Source organism: Diorhabda sublineata, chromosome 2, assembly GCF_026230105.1.
Source record: "Diorhabda sublineata isolate icDioSubl1.1 chromosome 2, icDioSubl1.1, whole genome shotgun sequence".
Lineage (NCBI taxonomy): Eukaryota > Metazoa > Arthropoda > Insecta > Coleoptera > Chrysomelidae > Diorhabda > Diorhabda sublineata.
In genome coordinates, this window is record NC_079475.1 from 28,278,472 (window position 1) to 28,292,263 (window position 13,792).

At 31.7% G+C, this 13,792-nt stretch overlaps 1 protein-coding gene across 1 annotated transcript in view; it reads right to left on the reverse strand.

Annotated features, from left to right (window-relative positions):
* The window catches only part of LOC130440642 (paired box protein Pax-5), a 99,526-nt gene that overhangs the window by 3,806 nt on the left and 81,928 nt on the right, over positions 1-13,792 (reverse strand). The window contains exons 6-9 of the mRNA XM_056773900.1: positions 11,321-11,406; positions 9,120-9,342; positions 8,262-8,360; positions 1,633-1,851 (exon numbers count right to left, since the gene is read on the reverse strand). Coding sequence (XP_056629878.1) covers positions 1,633-1,851; positions 8,262-8,360; positions 9,120-9,342; positions 11,321-11,406 — 627 coding nt within the window. The remainder of the gene's footprint in view (positions 1-1,632; positions 1,852-8,261; positions 8,361-9,119; positions 9,343-11,320; positions 11,407-13,792) is intronic.

Genomic DNA, 13,792 nt, shown 5'->3' on the forward strand with positions numbered 1-13,792 from the left:
GTTACTTCTAACTAACATTGAAAGGTAGGCTTGAGTAGTACCAAAAACGACTAGCGTCAAATCAGGAATGTCTATTATCTTCAGTGATGAAACCCAGGTCTGTATATGAATCAGTGATGGTTGAGTGAGAATGAGTACTTTGATGTTTTCTCTTTCAATTTGAAAATCATGTCAGTCGATTGTATTTTTTTGGAATTGTATTTGAAATTATTAGTAGAACATACAAAACATTGTATAGAATCGTTCGAATAATAGATATATAAATACAAGTTAATACATCCAAGAACTATTGAAACCTCATCACGGAACACTTCAGAATCCAGATTTTTAGCAAGAGAGATAGAGGTGGCATAGATTCATATGTCCCAGGAGAATATTGACCAACTAATTATGAGTAGGTCAATGATGCGTTAGAGAATGTAAACCTTTTATTGAAGTTGATGAAAAGAAACTTGGATAACGGATACGATTGGAGTGAATTTTGATTAATTTCGATATTACTAAATTCCTGTCAATACACATGGTAGAAGAGGATGCGGATAAGTAAGTACTGAATCCCAGAATTTTTTCAAATATTACTAAATGTTTAATATTTTATACCATACATATTATAACTTATAACTTTTGTTTCCGGTGTAATCAATAATTCATTCATCATCTGGATAGGAATTTTCTCAAATTTTTAAGATAATAATTTGTGAATATTTTTCGAGATGTAAATAAGTGAGGCGATTAATAAAATGAATAGTGGATTCCTTGAAGGAATGTTGATCATCTAATAATTTACTTAAACTACTTGTCTAGCAAAATAGATGCAAACCTAAGCATGGGCAGCAATTGGTTTGCTGTAATGGAAACTATGTAGCGATAAATACACAGCCACGACGCCGAGTATAATGTTATGTCGTGGAAGCTATGAAAGATGGCGGATGGCTCCATCGATTACTGGATAAACAAGAGCTATGGTGTAGATATTTCCGGAAAGAGAAGTTAACTGTAACTGAACACAAATTTCTAGTCCGAAGTTGTCTATTACTAGACATAAAGTTTGGGCAACGTTCTAGAATTACTGCAAGATTCTATATACAAGGCAGTAGCTCAGAGTTGAGCAGTTAATTTAATATTGAAGATACCCGGCGGACGATCCAAGCAATATGGGCATCGAAGAAATGATATCTCAAGTGAAGTATTAGTTAAAAAATGTTTGTTGTGATGAGTGTAAAAATGGTGTGATAAAGTGTAAAGTTAACTGGTGGAAATAAGACACGGGCTTACGTTTTGATATTATTACAGATATTACTCCAATATCTATATTGAACAAGGGAAGCAAAGTAAAGCCCTATAAAATGTATCAAGAATTTTCGGGTATTGTCTGTATGGTTAACATATTAATTAATATTAACATTTGGTAACATAGCATGAGTGAGTGTTATCTCTGATTAACGTTTACGTTCATGATAAAAATCTTGGATACATATTCAGGTATTCCAGATTGTTATTTAGAATTATTACTGGAGCAGGAACAATATTGATAGTTGAAGGCTGTGGACCCGTTGGGAAAGTTCGATGCAAAATACGGGTATCACGTGAATTAATCCAATTATTTTTTGATCGTCAGTAAATTAAATTTACCTGTGGTCGAGTAACCAAAATTGGGCAACATCGTCGTATAATGTTGAGATGCTCCATTGGAAGGCTGGAGCACTGTTAAAGCCGCTGGATCAGGTGATCCTGTATGAGACGCGGGTTGACTTCCTGGTTCTGCGGGTAACGCGAGCGGTAATCCAGGTGATGAACCATCCACAGCAGCACCCAGACCGACAACGCCACTGTATGGAGAACTAGTTTCAGCTACAGCATGCAATAACAAAAACCAAATTAGCAAAAAAAACAAAATTATAAATTAAATAAATAAAACAAAATCATGCTCAAAATTAAAATGTGAACTTGATAAATTGGATGTGAATAGATGCTAACAAACTTAACATAGCTTCAATGTGTACCTACAACCTATTTTTGTAGATGTAAATCGAGTTTAATTCTGTTCCAAGGTTCTAAAATTGTTTTGTTTTTCAAACTTAAAGCTCAATCAAATTGTAAAAGCTTTTAATTTCAAGCTTAATTGGCAGCTGCTTCGCTGTAAGAATATTTTGTTCTTTCCTTTTGTTATTTGAAAATCCTCTACTTTTTCTCCAGGTACATTGAGAATGGTTTCACTATCTCTTGATTGTATTTCTAGCTGATGAAAAAATTTTTTATTCAAGCACAGGATATCTAATAGCATTTCATTTCGTTTTTGTTGTTCAATTCAACAAACCGTTAATGTGAATAAGTTAATCATCTACTAGCATTTTAAACCAATAAACCCATTCTAGATAAATATAGGCAGACAGAAATCTAGCAGATGCCTGTCTTTTGAAAATAAACTCTTCAACTTCAAGGTAAACGCTTGAAAGACAATATGACAAATGAGGAATATAGAAAAATTATTTTTATCATGTGTTGTCTGAAAAATGTAATAATAATTACACCGCAACCAATCTATTGCTTGAATCAAATTTTAGTATATACTAACTGAGCTTACACACAACTAAAATTATTTTACATACCGATTTTAGAAAAATAAAATTCAGGAAATGTGTGAGAAAATTTGTGGTAGTATCTGAAATAATCTGACATGTTTGAATATACGTCCAAACAAAGAATAGATGTAGCAGTTACTTATAGCAAAAATGGTGAATTATAAACCATTTTGACTGAATATGAGGCTGAAATAATTATGTCGGCATTTGAATACCAATAACAAATTGGTACAATAATTCTGATTATATTAATCAAATGGATACAATTCAATCTAAGAACAAATATCCAAAAGCATTATATTATTAGTAGATATTTTTGCCATGGTAATATGAACAATGTAAGTAGATGTGTTAACTAGCAAATGAATTTAGTGGGCAATTGTTAATTACAATTACTAATAAGTTAGCATCTCGTTTGATTAGGGTGCCCAATGATAGATGATGTAAGCACAGTAAACAACATAATCACTACTCTAAATAAACGTAAATACATGCAAGTATAACATAAAAGACATGCAAATAGCAGGAGCGTGTCTAGTCCAGGTGCTGGCAGAAGTTCAATAATTGACAATTTCATTGTTTATTTCATGATGCAGCAATAATATAATTACACAAAAAGTAGAATTGTGACGCTGGTTAGATATGTAATCAATTCAGTAACAGTACAACAACAACAAATACAAAAGAAAATAACTTTAAAAATTGTTCACATACGAGAAAACGTTATTAAATGAAGAGAATGACGATACTACCAAAGAAGCGCGAATACGGCAGATCGCTGTTACAGTAAATATTTCTGGAATAAATGCGGTGCTTTTCGCTAATTGAAACAAATCAGTATAGCCGTAGCCTTAATTAACATCAAAACAAAAATATTATATATAACAGTAGAGACACGAATGTTAGCAGTAAGAGTTTTAAAGATAGTCGAGATGTTTTCAATTACCCGGGCGCTCGTCAAAAATGAATAACAAAAATAGTTGGTATTTATGTGATTGCCAAAACTGTAGACATTGATAAAGATGCGTATGCCAAAATCACATAAAGAATTTAACGAACAATAATTTTTATGCTCAATATTTTCTCCAAAATTATTTCAATTCAGTAACAACAAGCTTGCAAAAATATTTATAGTGATACTTGATGCCATTAAAAAAGACCCAAACTTATTGGAACGAAAGATATCACGTTACATATCGGATGTAATATTAAAAAACAAGATTTAGTTTGTTGAAGCTGCAGAAAAGGGAGTGGTACGCCTCTTGAAGAAGCTGCTGGAAGAAAACCTCCAACAATGTTTTAAATAATAAAAGATTTTCTTGGAGCGTTGATGGAATATAGGAAGAATGTGAATTTAGAATAAAACATTGTTATTTATTAGCTGTACCTTGTATAGAGGAATGGAAAAATCCATAATTTTAATGAAAAATGTGTATTGATGATTCACTTCTATTCTTATACTAAAATTCTCACAATTAAAGATAAAAAATGTTAGGTTGAAATACATTGTATTTTTTACTCGCAGTTTACCCACTTCTTGGATAAATTCTCGACGTACGTACAAAATAAATAATAGTTTAATAAACGAAAAAGTTGAAATAGCAAAGAATAAGGACTTTGGTGGTAAATTAGCATTAAATAAAATTATTATTGAAAAAATTGTTGCCTCTATCATAGTATTGTCCGATATTGACTAACGTAATATATGAATATTCTGAATATTCAAGACATGAATAATAATTTCTTGTTATTATTATTGGAATTTAAGAATCAATGAAGAATATTAAATAATTTGAATTTCTTTTATGAAGTCTCTAAATTGAAAATATAAATTTTATACAAGTTCTTGAGTTCTTTTATCATTTTTCTTCCGTCAACAAAACAATTGTGGGAATGCTCTTTTATTCGTATTTGATTTTGTTCCAAAAATTTGCTTACATTCTTAATGAAATGTAAAATTCCAACCTTAGTCATAAAGTACTATTAAATATGATCATCTTTATTATAATTTTTACGTTTACAAATAACACATAACACAATATTTATTTATAAAATACAAGAACGTTAATAAACAATGACAGAAAAAAACATAGTTTCAGTTATTATAATAATATAATAAAATACAAAAATAAATCAATTCTCACACTAGTGAAATCGTTAATTGAGTCTATTGTTAATGATTAATAACTACTGTTGACGTTATAGATGATAAATAGAATGTTTTAATCAATATTCTGCTTTTATTTATTATCTGATTCTCAGATGTAACTGGAATTGTATATAGTTCTTCTTATATATCGTGCAAGAATAAGTTTTCCACATTTAAATAGGATAGATATTGAGCATATTTTAGGTCGTACACATTTTGTTGTGGTACGAGGTTTACTACTCATGTTTTGAGAGAGACAAATATAAACAAATATTGAATATGCTTTTGTTGTTTTTCAATATAATCTCCATTAAAATCAATAAACTTTTCCATATGTTCGAACCTTATGTTGAAGCATTTTATGAGTTACCTCATAAACAGTGATTTCAACGCGTCTATCGCTTTTTCAGGTGTAGAAAAACGTTGACCTCGCAATTTATTTCTGATCTGCGGGAATAAAATTGAAATCATTTGGTGGCAAACAAGGACTGTAGAACGGATTACCCATAAATTATATGTATTGACTGCTCAAAAACCTTTCTGTATGAAATGATGTGTGAGACCAATACAGAATTGACTGGAATGGTGACGACATGTCCACTTATTCTGAAAAAACATGGCGACCATTTGCTCCGAAATGCTTTGTACGCGAACAATTTTTTTTGGATTTGGTTCTTCTTGAAAGACACATATAGTGGATTGTTGTTTAGTTTAGGGTTCGTATACATAGATCCATGATTGAACTGTAACGAAGTGCGACCTCCATTGACTTCAGGACACCAGAGGAACACACGGTGGCTAGAGATATGCGTCATCACCTAGTCGAAGTCGAAGCGAGTTGAACGGCACACTGCTGTTGGCCTAATCCACGTCGAAATTATTAGAAAGTCATTTCATGAAAACATTGAATAGAATATGAAAATAGAATTTTTTTACCAATATGAATGTTTCAAGTATTTATAAAGATCTTAATTTTCACTCGTATGATAACACGTTCTGATTACGTTCACCATTAAAATGTCATACTTCATGATGGCAATCTCAGATTTGACATGGTCACATCAGTGTTGCAATATCTCAAAACTAGAGTAACAGTCCTCTTATGTATCTTAGAGGTATGTAACCGGTGAGTTTGGAGTATCTGCTGGCTTAGCACGTGGAAAAATTGTTGAAATTATTAGTTACCCGCTTCCACATTTTGTTTGGAAAGTTCACAATTACTTAATTACTTGAAATATTAAAAAAATACGATGAAATGTTTTGTTAGTCGAGAAATGATCTATATTTTTTAGCTTTTATCTCATTCGGTGGTATTTGAATGGGTGGATTTGGGTTGGCAAAACGATGTTTGCTTTCTAAGTTTCTATAAAAAGTGAAACAGAAACAAACAAGTTCGAAGCTGAGTGTTTCATTGCTTTTCGAAATATTCGTCCTTTAGCTGTATACATTTTTGCATACGCTAACACTTATTTTGGAAACAGTTCTTCTACTCTGAAGCTGATATCATAGAATCGTGTTTTTGAAAGTCTTCTTGAGGTAATGATAATCGCTGTCCGCGCCTCTTCCGTTTGACAGTGAGGGACAAGGAAAAGTCATTAGACGATAATAATAAAATTAATTCGACGATTTTCTCCGTCAAATATTCAGTTGTTCGACGTACTTTATGGGAGCTGGTGAGCGGATTGCATCTTTTTCATACCTTAAAGTTCATGTTAAATCACTTGTATTGCATTCTGCGATATCCTAAGAGACGCATCTATCTGTCTGTATGTCACTAGCCGATCTTCTTTAATCGCGTTGTGTACAGCGTCGATGTTCTTCGGAATGACAATCGTTTTTGTCTGACCTTTTTGACATTCATCACTAACGAAGACTATGACGCCGTTCTGCAAACCAATTATAAACAGTCTTCTTCTGATAGTGCTTCATTACCAAAAGATGACAAATGTAATTCTATGTATTGTTGTTGACTAAGACCTTTTTTAAAATCAAGAAAAATCATCCAACGTAAGCCTTCACGTGTGATTTCCATTTTTGCATAAACTTGCTTCCTTTAAACCTTCACCATCAACAACTAACTCAGTCAATTTCTAAATTGCCACCGGCTTCTAATAACAAACTTCTATGTTCACAAATTTGAAATTTGAAAATAGTTTGGGCGTTCAGTTCAGAGCAAATGCTTCACGCTGTTCAGGTAAACAGAGAGTAACTTCATTAAGTTACACATTATTTTTGTTTAACTAAGATGGATTCTAAATTTTTTTATATTCGCCATATTAGTTGAATCAGTCCTGACGAAAACCATGTATTAGTCATCAAGCTGAACTCAATTGAATAATTAATGTGATAGTAGTAAACATAATATGAATTAGATAAATCGCTCTTACATAACCCAATTTTTATTGGTCTCTAAATTGAATGGACATGCATTTATGCTGACAATTGAGAGAGAATGAGAAATAACTAATAGAGAATTGGATATGAAACTGCAAATAGATAGAGGGCAGACCAAGAAAGAGATGGTATGCACTATTATGACTCAAAAAATAATAACACTCAAAAGTGGAAAAAAAACTGCGTACAGGAAAGAATTAAGTAACGAGGTCAGTTCATGGGTGATACTTGATCAACAGAATCGAATGAACTTATCTTTGTTGGTTAATGACCAACTTTTTTAATATATTTAAACTCAACTAAAATAAACTGGAAAGGTCTATGAAGTATTTTATTGTTGTTTCAACTTTTGAGTTGTATCATGTTCTCAAGATATGAGATGAATTTTCTTCACATTCAGCAAATTTCACAAACTGGAAATACTTGAAATAAAAAGTCGAATAATAATTGTTTTGTTTAAGCTATTGTATCCTTAGTATTAATTGGAATGATATTCAGAAAGTTGATTCAAATACTTGATATGTACTATTTCAGTTAATGAAAAAATCATTCAAGCTTTGTATTTGATTTACGGATAATTCAGTTTTCAAAGTGTTTTTGTCATCTGGACAAAAAAGGACTTGAAAGAGGTAACAAGAATTTAACCACCAAAAGAAAGTAAAACTTCATAATTAGAAAGCAATGATAAGTTATAGCTCATTATTTACCCTCAAGTACAAATTCTCTTACAACAAAGAATACTAGAAAGAACTACATATTTTCGATGTTATTAACACGAGACGAGATTAGGCAAAGTCTCCAAATCGTTAAATTGAAAACATATGTCTCTTCTCGAGTGTGAAGACGAAACTATATAAATTAAACAGTTCTGGAAGCTTTACTTTTAAAGACTCAGAAAATGAGACTGGATGGATCTCGCCGTATTTGGTCTCGGTACTGTTTTTAAAAATGCTTTGTTTTGTATCAACGTGAAGATATGACATATGAGCTTTTGTGAAGACCTAAATATGGGTTCTACCTACTTAGTTAATTACAGTCGGAAATATGTGTCACCAAACTGAAGAAATAAAACCTCAACCAAAGGAATAGTTCTAACACCAGGGAATAGTGTACCTGATGTCCTTATCAGTACTTACCGGAATGATAAGGAGACATTGATGGATCCAGTATCCTCGAGGTTTCTATTTTCATTTCGTGCATTGTTATTGGAGCCAGAGGTGTTAATGAATTGGAACCTAATATCATATTGCATTAATTACAACAAATAAAAGATACGATATTATACCACCACCAGTGAATATAGTATTTTTTGTGAAAGTTTCATTTCGGATTCTATAAAGGAAATATATTTTCAATAAACTTATAATTTTCGATTGGAAATCGAAATTTTTATGGCATATAACGATCATTCGTAAAAATGCTACTTTTTGAAAGTATGCGTAGTTTGACATTTTTATCTCTATATTCTATTTAGTTTTTGTATATTTGGTTCAGTGAGTTGTTAAAAATCTAGATATTCTGATTAAATTATATTTAGTTTAGATGTTAGAATCTAATGTCTGTCTTCACCAAGATTACATAAAATGTATGACATATAACAAAAATAAAAGCTCTTTCTAGAAAATTTGATTGTAAATTCGAATATGCTTTTAATACGGCTGTAGCTCAGTAATTTTTAGAAAAATCTACTATACGGCTTCATAGAACTTGATGGCTATTGATTCTCAAGTAATTTGGAATTATTAGCTAACGTTTTTCTTATATTTCTACAGAATATGTAGTTTCTTGTGAATGTTTTAATGAGAATTTATTTAGAAGAGAAGTGCAATAGACAAATTACCATATTTATATGTATGTTACTGTTAAACTATAACATATCATAGTTGTTAATAGTTGGTGTTCAATAAAAATTTTTCTTTCCCCAGCTAACTACTTTATAATTAAATATATGGTGAAACTAACCTACACTATAGTTATGTTAAAAGAGTTCTTACCCAATGAACCAGCCAAAGGAGGCGTATACAGATTCTGCGACGACGCTTGGCTCATTGTGTTTATGGTCTCGTAGATATCTGACGCAGAACTTACGTTATTAACACCGCCAAAACCTCCATGGGTATCGTAGTATCCTGTTTGTCCTGTAGTGGTGCCCGCTCCTCCTAATTCAGACAGTAATTTGTGCTCGTCTTTTATGTTCCATTTTCCCGGTGTCCACAGCTATAAAATGTTCAGAGTTGAACTTTATTTTTGCTTTAGATTAGAAGAGATAATGTAATTTGCATTTGGAGTTGCAAAAAAGCGATTTAATTAATTTTTCTTGCTCGCTAAACCAACAATATAAAGATTCAGAGAAATTAACGTTTGTGGTTTGGTCTCTCAAGTAGAAAAAGTGAACATATTAATTCAGTAGTGACCGTAGTGGATGATATAAAATGAAATCTGATAGTTGAATGTATAGGTTAACAAACTCAGGCTTGAGACAAACAATAAGACTCATACTTAGGTAGGCGCAATTATATCAACGAGGGCTTAAATTAAAAAAAGTAATCCTATGTCGATTTCTGTTCTGTTCTGTAAAATTTTGAGTATTGAAGTTTTGACAAAAATTTTATGGTTCGACCGATACCTGGAAGCATAGTGGATAGGCAAGGAAGACTTATCCAAACTAAGACCGACTGATATTCTAAAATGTATTAAATTATCTCAAATGAAAGAACTACCAGTTGCTGGCAGAAGCTGACTCAATAGTCTTTTCAGGTTTCAATAAATTGTACTTCTATAAAACAAACATACGAGGTGTGGCTATCAAGTTCCAGGGATATATCAACAAAAAAGAACCAAATTAATTTCCATGACAAATTGTATTATTGACCTCATATTTGTTTCTATACAATTCTACCCAACGATTCCAACGTTGTAGCTATGATCAAAACATCTTCTTCTTCTTAATCGTCAGAATTAAACTAGTTCAACATTGCCATCGGACCTGTCTCGGACACTTTAGCCTCTGTTAGACATTTCCTATCTATTTTCACTGTTGAGTCAGTTTACGTATCCCGGGGTCATACTCTAGGTCTCATTTCCAGTGATTACCTGGCTCAACCAGATTCCTTGCAGAGCGCTTATTAAGTTTTTTTTTATGAGTAAAAACGTTTGAAACTGTTTGAAACTAATAATTTGCAAATATTTTGCATTTATAATTCCTGATGTTATATCTTGCAGACAATTTGTTAACTGTCAACGCATTAGGCAGCGCACGAATGGTTATACACCGGCACCGATCAAATGTGATCTGCGTGCGCAAATGTTCGACATTTGGTCAGTACGAGTTCCTTCAACTGATTCATGCCTCTCTTAAAACGATTCGACCATTCAGACACGTGTATTTTTCAGATACATTTTTTAGCGTCCACCAAATTCAATTTGCGAAGGATTCCAGAGAGTTCCTTATCAAATTTATCTAAAATTGAATCATTCTACTTATTATGTGAGTCACTCATTTTCCCGATCCCACTAGAGCAGTTTCTTTAGAAAAATATGCACAAGTACGACTACAACGTGCTATAGATTTCAGATTTTGAGTGAAAGTGAAAGGGTGAGAGAAAAATAAAAAAAAAGTATATCCATTTGAAAGACGTTCAACGAATCTCATCTACCTATATATTATGATACCAGATTGGATTTTAGGTTTCTCTCATGAAAGTTTTCATTAGTCACCAAGTCTTAATAAACCAAAGTTCTGAAATCTAATTGTTCGCAAACCACATCTCATGTTTGTTGGAACTTTGATTATAAACGTTCTATTTACTTATATTATGGTTGAATTACCCTCTATTCAGTTTCATTAACATTGTAAATCATTAATCTACATACGATTTTGAATACTTTTGTCTCTTCTTTGAGTCACATCTCTTTTAATCAATTGCCGCATGTGTCCTACATGAAATTTAATTAAACATGTATAGTAAGTACAAAGTATCTCTTTCTTATTCACTATCAAACTAAAATTTATTGGAAGAACACAAACATACTACCAGTAAATTAGATTTCATCAAAGATACATCGAAGTAATCAACTGAAATTTATGAAAGTTGGTGTAATTGTGAAACCCACATCGTTAACATCGGATAGTAAATAAACTCTTTCCGTAAACAGAATATTCGATTAAATGTTACAACTAGAGTAATTAACTTACATTTGAATAAAGTTGGTCGCCATTATACTGTGATCTCTGCCTCTTGAAGTCATCTTCCGGGTGTCCATTTAAGTCCTTGTTTTCATCTGTGAAATATACAAATTGAAATACAAAACCATATGGTTGGATTATAAAGAATAACTATTTTAATATTTCTTTAAATATTATTTTGGAAAATATCTGATAAAAGTAGTCTGATTCAGTGAATAGAACTAAATAAAATAAAATTTAATTTTATGTATCACGAATCTTGAAAAGTTTTTTTACGACTATCATTTGGAACAAATTAGTTATTTTCAAAACTTGAGGTATGTATTTTATAAAATTAACGGAACGTATGATCAACTTTGCAACTGTTTGTTTTCATTTTTTGTAGCAAATTTTGATTGTTTTACTTTTGATCTTGATACTTGTTTAAAATGTGTATTGAGGCTCCGAGATTTTATTGAGAGTGGAGATTATTATTGAGAGATTTACTGTCTCTTGGCGAGGTTCCTAACACTAGCATCGCCGTGAAAGATATAAGATTCATTTCCGAAACTCATTTCGCCTCAGATTCGTGAAAATCAATTAACTTGGACTCTCACTCATTGGTAGATTTATCAAGCTTTCTCGCAAAAAAATACAGCGGCCTAATTCGCCTTGAAAAACAAATCGCTATACTAATGCGCATGTGTTTTGGGCGTCACTACAGCAACCTTCTCGATAATAAACTTTACAAGATTACAGTCAATTCTCGATCTGAATTTGAATGAAATATATTAATATATTATCAACATTACTCAACGATTCTAGCATAGGTAATAAAAAAATTGATCAATACTCCACTTTTCTATTTTTGTATCTGTACTAATCAAATATGTATTTCCAATTTCCAGTTATCTATAAATAAATATCACGGAATCATTATAATTTTTGTATTTCCGCATTTCTGCAAATATTAAAATGATAAATAAAAGGTAAACCCTCCACAGATCAAGTATCCCAGTGGAAAACATATTCACCTAGGAATACGAACAACTTTATAAAAGATTTAACTAGAGTGGACAGCGCTCTTTTCATTATCTCAACACAACCTATTTAATTGTGTTCAACATTTTCTCTTGTTCACTTCACTTTAGCAAAATGGACATCGAAATGGTAAAGGGTCGAGAGCATTGGCGTAACGGAAATATTATTCAACAAGTATTTTATATCTTCATGGATATAATTTTTATTGTCGAAATGATATTCTTTATTAGTGAGTGCACACGATAAAAATTAAAAATGAAGAAATGGTTCTAGGAATTAACATGTTTTATGGTTGGTTTAAGAACCACAATTTAATTTAATAAAGTTTGTATGCGGAAATGTTACATGTGTATATGAAAATTAGAACATGAACAGTTCCAATTTATTGGAAAGGGATCGGATCCTGGTAAAATTTGTTTTTTGTGGAAATGATACCATTTTTTAGCGATTATCGTTGTTTTTTGCACTCTGTAGAAAGATGACATATTTGTGGAGAGACTTGAATTTAACGACTAACACTATATATCGAGATCACTATTGTCAACCATTTTCTATCAAAAGTTCAACAAAATGAACCAACATTTACTTAATATTTGGTTTTGTAACACATTTTCCATTTCAAACACTGGAAATTTTTATCCAATCATACAGTTTCATTTGATCCAAAACGGAATTCGTGGCCAGAAAGTAAGTTGAATTGTTCCAGTAAAATGAATTACCAAGAAGTGAAACTTCGATCTTAGATTCCATTGGAAAGAACCATATATGCAGATATTTAGTTAAAATAGAGATATGTGTATGTCATTATTATGTTGTAAGAAGACAGTAGAGATTATGAGGTACCAAATGAACAAGAGGTATAATATATGTTGAGTAGTACTATGACAACTAGACAGAATACAATCGACGACTATAACTTCAAGAGTCGGAGAGCTTAGATTCCTTGGAATTCCAATAAGTGCATGAAATAATGAATAACCATAAACCATAAACTGTAGTAAACGGTGGAAACAAATATCTAGACGCCAGGAAGATGTTAGGTATAAATTTGAAACTGGATGAATAAATAATATAAGACAGTAAAACAAAAGCCGAACCTCAACAACAACGATGGCAACCTAGATGGAAAATTATACTAGTTTGTTATTATAAAATAAGACTTACTCGGGTATGTAAATATAGTAAAAAATATGAGGTCCATGTATATATATTGTGTGTGTGGAGAAGACGACAAGACAACAGTACTCGTATGGAGAGACACACCTGTAAAACACTTCTACGACCTCGACTTTGGAAGAAAGGCAATATAGTAGAAGATCTGGAAGCTATGGGCATCAAAGGATGTAGATCACGAGAGATAGAAAAATAATAAATGAAAACATGAATTCAAATATCCAAATACAGTATTGAAGTATACTAACTGCATTAACATACAAACTCGCCATGGGAATGGAAGTATGA